At 30.4% G+C, this 8,560-nt stretch overlaps 1 protein-coding gene across 1 annotated transcript; it reads left to right on the top strand.

Moving 5' to 3' along the window:
* Positions 1-6,444: 6,444 nt before the first annotated feature.
* LOC126690804 (MFP1 attachment factor 1-like) lies at positions 6,445-8,031 on the top strand. The gene is made up of 2 exons (XM_050385933.1): positions 6,445-6,465; positions 7,606-8,031. The coding sequence occupies exons 1-2, from the start codon at positions 6,445-6,447 to the stop codon at positions 8,029-8,031; spliced, it is 447 nt and encodes a 148-aa protein (XP_050241890.1).
* The last annotated feature ends 529 nt before the right edge of the window (positions 8,032-8,560 follow it).

Below are 8,560 nucleotides of genomic sequence, written 5' to 3' on the forward strand. Positions count from 1 at the left end.
CTGGGGACAAATTTACTAATGTCGTCATATACCCAAATGGTTGTTGAGATTTGATCTAGATTTGACTGAGGTTTAAACGAGCTCGTTTAGTTCAATTGGATGTCAGAACTCAGAATGGTATATTTCCCTAATTTATCGTCAAACCCATTCAGCTCTGGCAACGCAGTAAAAGGAGAAAATGTTACATATTGGTTAGAAGAAAATAACTTAAACGCCAAACTTATTTAAAAATGGTGGCCGGAAAATCATCTATGAGTGCCAACTCGCTTGATGGACCTTTGGAAGTACGGAAAAGAACTTGAAGGGAAGGGGTTAAGCTTCAATTCAAAAGATTAGAAAAAAAGAAGAAAAAAAAGAATGAATTCAAAAGAGATCTCTTATCACAAAGTAAATGAATACAAATCTTATCACCGAATAGACCAAATGGACTTAAAAGACCAAAGTAGACTAAATGGACCGAATAGCCGAATAGGACTGAATGGAGAAGTAGTCCTAATAGACCAAATTGGATGGAAATGTTACATTGATATGGCTCAATATGAGTATAGTAACAATAAGAACTATGTTTCAGCTTTTAGATATTATATAGATATGGATATTTGATTCTAAAAAAAAGATATAGAAATGGATATAGATGATATTTCTGTCGAATTTTCTTTTTCCGATTAGTGGTTGGAGTTTTAATAGGCAACAAAAACTGAATTGAAAATTTGCAAAACTTGCCATTACTTAACTTCAATATGTTCTACAGTAAGTAGGTACTTCGTTATTGAGTTTATTCATTATACTTATAACTTCAATCTTCCATAACGAATTCTTCAAGTTGGTGGTGACCTTCAAACCATCCATTGGGGTTTTCTCAGTTTGAGTTTTTCCCAATGTCACCATATTGCCGTGTACTTGAAATTGACTTTCCACAATATAAAATTTAGTTTTGGCGATATAGTTGTGTCTATCATAGTATTGTATAATTAACTAGATCATTGGATAAATTAAACTAATTAGTCAACTTGGGTAATTGATTGATTCAACCTAGGTCAATTTCAACCCAACAATTTTTTTTTCCCTTTAACTTAAGCAATTAACAATTTGTTTAATTTAATACGAGATAGTAGATTCTATAAAACTAAACTTGATGATAATGCTTAGGGGTGTAAATGTTCGACCCAACTTACGAACACGACACGAACCCAACACGAGATTTTACAGGTTAGAGTTGGGCCTTAGCGGGTTTGGGTCATAAACGGGTCGACTTGAAAGCGACACGATAAGAAACAGGTCATAAGTGGGTCAACCTGCGTAACCCGCAATAGACACTTTTGACATGCCAATTTATTTGTGTCAACCTAAAATAACCCACTTAACACAACCTGTTTAACTCGTATAACAAATAAATATTCATTTTATTTCAAATTTGTCAAATATCTTTTATATCCAACCTATATTTTAAACTTAAGAAGAAAAGTAAGTAATTACAAAAACTTACAAGGGATATAACTGAAAATTGAAACTTTACAAACCCTAGATCTCTAAATCCTACAAATCCTAAATCTCTAAACCTTCTTATTTTTTTGTAAAGAACTTATTTTTAGATGGATGTTATATGTTTGTTGAACTACATTATTTTGAATGTGGGTTGAAGACTTGAAGAATATACACTACTTTTGGGATGTAAAAAAATTTTATTTCTAGATAGATGTTATATTTAATAATAAGCAAGTTGAAATGGATTGTGTCACATTCGTGTCAACTCAACATGACCCGTTTATTAAGCTTGTCAAGTGGGTTGGGTCAGGTTAACCTGCCTTATTAACAGGTCGAGTTAGGGTTAAAGAATCATGACACGATTATTAAATGGGTCGGGTTTGAGTTGAGTCATTTAATCGAATATCCCTACCTTAACACAACACACTAACCGGAATTCACACCCCTAATAATGCTTTCTAAAAAAAAAAAAACTGACGATAATGACAAAGGATTGGTAATTCTATGTGAGTCTTGAGGCCGTAAATACAGAGCAATTAAATCGAATGATAGTCATTATCCAATGCTCTAGAAAAGTAGAAATACAGTAATATTTTAGGGAATAGCTCTTTTAAGTGGGAAAGCAAATAAAGAAAGACAACCAAGGAAAACGGCACCACAATAGGTCTTGTAAAACATTTAATTCTGCCGACAATTATATCAAGGTTAAGAGTAACAAATTAGGCAAATAGGTTCTTTGCGACTCCGATGGCAACTAGATCAGTGAGTTATTGCTTCAAGATAGGACCGAAGTTCCCATCGATGTTCGCTACCTAATCTATGACTAAGATTTTATGTAGTCAATCTAGACTGAGGGAGAAATAGTGTATGAAATACTTATAATAAATGGTAGCATATCATCTGCAATTTGTACAAATATTATACATAGTTGGCCTAATAGCAACTTGGCTTTTGGGAAATTAGGTCAATATCATTGAAAAACAGAGAATTGAAGTAGGCTTAGAGCCACGATTTGATCGTTTTTATTAACACAATATTTTCTCTTACTTTGATTGAGTATGTCAAAGGATTACAAATAAATATAGACTGAATATAGCTAAGTCAAGATTTTACAAGTAGCGAACTTTGAAAATCCTATAAATTTCTCTATATATGTAACAAAATATTTTTCAAGAGTCCTTTAACCAAAAATTAAGGGTTAAAGAATAATTTTACAATATAAGGGTAAAAATAACATCATTGATTGTTAGATGAACAGAAATTTAATCACAAACAAAATCATAACGATTAAAGTGATATATTGAGTACAAAAATCAGATCATCGGACCATAAGATAAGCCAAATCAAGTTTCAAAGGACAAAATTGAAGTGAAAATTGCAAAACATTTTGGCGCATAAGAAACAACCATTTTCGCATTGACCAGATTGTCAATTCTGCTAAAATGTGTCCTGTACTGTGACTTTAATAAGTCATTGGAAATTGCTGTGGAAATAGAATTCAAATGATGTTGTCCAGCCAGTTAAGAGTCTGACAAGTTCATTTCTTAATTTTTCTCTTTTGACTGAACTTACCGAGTCTTCAACCCACATCATATCATATCATATCATATACGATATAATAAAAGTTGGGCTTAAAAGCCGTGGTTATACCAAATGGCTTTATCAAATTGCAGAAATTTTGTTAGATTTTTTAATATATATATATATATATATATTGTTCTTATCTTCTTCTCCTATAATTTCTAAGTTGATAAAAATTTTGATTTGATTACAATCCTCTAAGTTGATAAAAATCTTAATTATATTGGAACCCAAATTCTTTATCTAATCATTTTATTATTACAATTTATAAGTCTAATATATAAGTCGATAAAAAATCAAGAAAAAATTTACATTACAAAGATGTATATAGCAACTCAAACCTTTTCTCGGTTATTGAAATCTACAAAATTGTACAACCTTTTATCAAAGTAGTATATTTCAAATACTCACCTCAAGGATTTACGTTACAGAATAATTTTTTTAATTAATAGTCCTTTTATTATTAATTTATTTTGAAATTTGGTTTCAAACTAATTTTTCATATCAACATTAATTATTTAAAAAAAAAATCATAGTACACATATACAACTACTAATAGTCTAATATCAACGTTTAATTTTATTTTTTATTTTTTTTAAAAACCTCATGGATAAAAAAAAATTATAATTATTCTTATCAACTTTCTTTTATACATCTCTATCAATTTTTTAGATAAATACAAAAACTTTGGATATGTTTGGTAACTGTTTTTCCCCCTTATTTTCTATTTCCAAAAACAATTTTCTATTTTTGAAACTAAAAAACTTGTTTGGCAATCCAAAATGAACAGAAAACAAAAACTGTTCTCAAAACTCTATTTGTGAAGGAAACTGAAAACATGCAAAAGACTATTTTTAGTTTCTAATTTTCAAAAGTTAACGAAATACACATTTAATTTAATGAATCTGTCCCATTTAATGAGTTAGCATTAGAGTTCAAATCCTAGTGACAATATATTTTAGTATTTTCTATTTTTTTCTTCAAAAAATTATTATTTTTAATTTCAACTAACCAAACATGTTTTTGATTTCAAAAATATAAGAATTTTTTTTCTTCTTTATATTCCCAAAAACAAGTTTTTGAAAATAAAAAACAAAAACTGTTACCAAACATAACCTTAGTTTTTGTTATCTTTTTTTTTTTCCTTCACTCTTTTTGCTAACATTGCACGTATATTAGACTTCATTCTCTCAATTTCTTCTTTGTAACTTTTTTTTTTAATAGGAACTTCTTTGTAACTTTGAGTTTATGTATTGATTTAAATTTCTTTCTTTTTGATGCTTCATTTAAGTAACTTTTTATTTGGTCTTTATTATATCTAGTTGGTTTGATCTTCTTGGGTAATTAAGCAAGTTTAATCTTTCAATCTCTTTTTCTTTATGTGAAAACTTGCATAGCTTTAATATATATATATATATATATATATATATTATGTTCTTGAGGTAGCAAACAAACCAACTAGATTTGCTAAAGATGAAACAATGTACACATATGGCTAGAGGATGTCCCCCCAATAATTTGAAACCAGGTTCTTCAATTTACATTTTTTTATTGTATGTTATTTTCTTATTATTTGTAAGGCATTGACTTTATTGCATGTGTTTTTTTGATAAAGTTTATTATTGCATGTGTATTTCACTGTGATTATCAATATGTATTTTAAGAGTTTTAATCGGTAACATATATTCTTCCATGAATATAAATTAAAGAGAAATTTTTGAGAAAAAAAGAAATAGTAAAATTGAAGAACCAAGCTGGTTGACTATTTGAAGCCCACCTTGAAGAACTAAAATTAGTAACCTTTTGTTGATTTAAGATAATTAAACATTTTTATTAGTTTTAAAAAACAATTTCAAAATTATATCTAAGAAAAAAATATATCTTTTTTTTTTTATGAGACAGATTCAACTTATGGCGTCCACTTCTGATGATAGCTCTTTATCATTAGACCAAGACATCAATTAGTTTTTGGTGTAGGCGGGGATTGAATCCCAGATCTCTTGTACAACCATCAGAGACTTTACTAGTTGAGCTAACATATTTACCATTATATATATGATTTATTAAAAGAGTGCAATAAATATGTTTATTTTTAGTATGTATAAGATGATTTATTATTATTTTTTTTTTGTATATTATTTTTTGCCAATATCATGAAAAAAAATTTGTAAGCTTTGCTTCAAACTTAAGTGGATTTGAATTTGTTATTATTTTTTTTACAAAACATGTCATTATTTTAAATGTTTATTAATTTAGATTGTTCTTAATTATTGAATTGAGGTTTCCACTTAAATATGATTTCAATTATTGTTTTGGATAGTTTTTAATTATTAAATTCAAGGTTTTTCTATTTAAATATACGTTGGTGATTAATTGAGCCTTAAAGCTCAAAAAATATATATATACATATTTTATAATACCTTAATTTCACACAATATGTATTCATTATATAACTTAAAAGTAAAATACTCATTTATTTTCTTTATCTATTCTATTATCTAATTTTAAGTAAATTGTTAAATAAAAACTATTTACGTATGAATTTTGATTAAGTCGTGCATCGCAAGGCATAATGCTAGTTTAATAAGATAAGTTTGAAAGGTTGTGGTATCCGTATTGTAAACCACATGAATTTGAGAAAAGGCTCTTAAATCAATCATGTCATTGACAAAAAAGATATCCTAGTACAATAGGAAATGTGATTTGTGAGAGGTGGGGTTCAAGAAATAAGCAGCAATAGCTAAAGATTTCTGGCTAAATGCTGGAGTCTCACATAGTCACATGCAAATACCTCTTTCTTCAAATCAAATATATTGGACCAGACAATTTCCCACCGTGTTAGACACTTCGCGAGATATTTTCTACCCTGTTTGCCACTTTTTCCTTTCCATATTCGATGAACTTTAGACCATGATAAATTTTCCACCGTGTTTAACACCCTCCAAGATTTTTTTTTATTTTTCCGCTTCGTTTGTCACTATGCTTTTTGGCCTTTTTCCACATTGAATGTACCGACACCAAGATTTTTTTATTTATTACAGGCTTACATCTAGCCCAATGTGTCACCAATGTATAGCTTGTATTTAATTGTTGCTGTTATTGCTATGATTGAATGAAGGTTCTGACTTGCCAAAAAAAATAAAAAAAAACTATTACTGTGGATAAATTCACTAGTATGGCCGTATACCCAAATTGTTGTTTAGGTTTGATCTAGATTTGACGAGGTTTAACTGAACTCGATTAATTCAATTGGATTTCAGAATGGTAAATTTCACCAATTTATGGTCAAAACCCATTTAGCTCTAGCAACGCAGAAAAAGGAGGAACTATAACATATTGGTTAGAAGAAAAGAACACAAACGCCAGACTTATGTAAAAATGGTGGCAGGAAAATCCTCTGTGAGTGCCAACTCGATAAATGGATCTTTGGAAGTAGGGAAATGAACTTGAAGAGAAGGGGTTAAGTTTCGATCCAAAAGATTAGAAAAAAAAAATGTTATGAATCAATACAAAAGAGATCTCTTATATATCACAGACTAAATGAATACAAATGTTATCACCGAATGGACCAAAGTGGACCGAATTGACTGAACTGAGCCGAATGGAGCGAAGTGGACCAAATGGACCGAAGTAGACTGAACTTGACCGAATAGACCAAATTAGACCAAAGTGGATAGAACTAGATTGAACTGAACTAAAATACAATGTTGATAGAGCTTTACAGGAGTATAGCAATAATAATTGCTATGTTTCAGTTTATAAATATCATATAGATATAAATATAGATGATATTTATGTGGAATATTCTTTTACCTGTTGGGGTTTGGAGTTTTAATGAGAAACAAAAATTGAATTGAAAATTTGCAAAACTTGCCATTACTTACCATTTCACATATTGGCTGGCTTTTCCATAATAATTCATGCAAGCATTTGTGGATCTTTTCCTTTATTGAGATAGTTACTTAATCTTATCTCTTGTTATTTACATCTGCATGGCAATTATGAATTAGGCGAAAAGCACATTTTCATCCCTACTTTTTTACACGATTCCCACTTTGGTCCCTATATTTTATTTTTACCGCTTTTAATCCCTATTTAGAAAAATGCCTTCTGTTTTAGTCCTTTCCGTCAGTGCCTACGTGGCAAACAGAATTATTAAAATAATAAGAAAAAATTTTATTTTGTCATTAAAAAATGCCAAGTCAGCATTTAAATTTTAAAAAATAATTTATTAATTTTAATTAAATAAAAAAATAAAAAACAGAAATAAAAATAAAAAATCACATTAATTGAGATTGCAGTGTGTCTTGAGCAAGAACAACAAGAACACAAACTTAGATCTAAAAACACAAAATTAAAATCCAAAAATCACAAACCCAAAAAAATAAGAACATCAAATTAAACCTGAACAAGGAATTAAACATGAAAACAAACACAAAACACAAACCCAAAAAATTAAAATAAAACCAGCACAAACCCAAAAAATTAAAATAAAACCAGCCTTCTGTTTGTATCTTTGTTTTTCTTCTTTCTTTTCAGATCCATGACTCGCTCTTTCTCTCTAAAATACCAACACCTAAACACAGCATATCACCGCCGACGCAGTGCACACGTGACGTCGTGGTGGCGCGCCTCGTCGAGACGCTCTCCAGTCAGTCCATTCTCTCCAAGTGCTACGGCACCTTGCCGAACGACGAGGCCTCCTCCGCCGCGCGCCTCATCGAGACTGAGGCTTTCTCCACCGCTGCCGCATCCGCCTCTGCCGAGGACGACGGCATCGAGATCCTCCAAGTTTATTCTCGCGAGATCAGCCGCAAAATGCTCGACACTGTTAAGACTCGTGCCTCCTCCGCCGCCGCTTCTTCTGTCGTCGACGTTGGAACTGTGCTGCAGACTCCGTCTCTCGAGGTTGCTTCCGCCTCCGCTGCCAGTGAGGATAACTCTCCTACCGTCACTGAATCTTAATCTCTCTCTAGGATTTAGCTTTTCTAGTATGCTAGGATAACTGTGTATTTGTGTTTGGTTGACAAGAAAGGGCAAGAAAATGCTATAGGTTAATTTTCTGCTGTTATTTTCTGGGTTGGTGATTTTTGAATTTTAATTTTGTATTTTTAGATCTGAGTTTGTGCTCTTGATGTTCTTGTTCAAGACACACTTCGATCTCAATTAATATGATTTTTTATTTTTATTTCTGTTTTTTATTTTTTTTATTTAGTTAAAATTAATAAATTATTTTTTTAAATTTAAATGCTGACTTAACATTTTTTAATGACAAAATAAAATTTTTTATTATTATTTTAATAATTCCGTTTGCCACATAGGTCAGTGCCCTAATGGCACTGACGGAAAGGACTAAAACAGAAGGCGTTTTTCTAAATAGGGACTAAAAACGGTAAAAATAAAATATAGGGACCAAAATGGGAATTGTGTGAAAATATAGGGACGAAAATGTGCTTTTTGCCTATGAATTATTGTCATCTATATCTGTTTTATA

Source organism: Quercus robur, chromosome 7, assembly GCF_932294415.1.
Source record: "Quercus robur chromosome 7, dhQueRobu3.1, whole genome shotgun sequence".
In the NCBI taxonomy this organism is placed as follows: domain Eukaryota; kingdom Viridiplantae; phylum Streptophyta; class Magnoliopsida; order Fagales; family Fagaceae; genus Quercus; species Quercus robur.

Coding starts and splice junctions, on each gene's coding strand:
- LOC126690804 (XM_050385933.1), top strand. CDS start 6,445: ATGGTGGCAGGAAAATCCTCT. Junction 6,466..7,605: donor TGGTGGCAGGAAAATCCTCT/GTGAGTGCCAAC, acceptor CTTTCTTTTCAG/ATCCATGACTCGCTCTTTCT.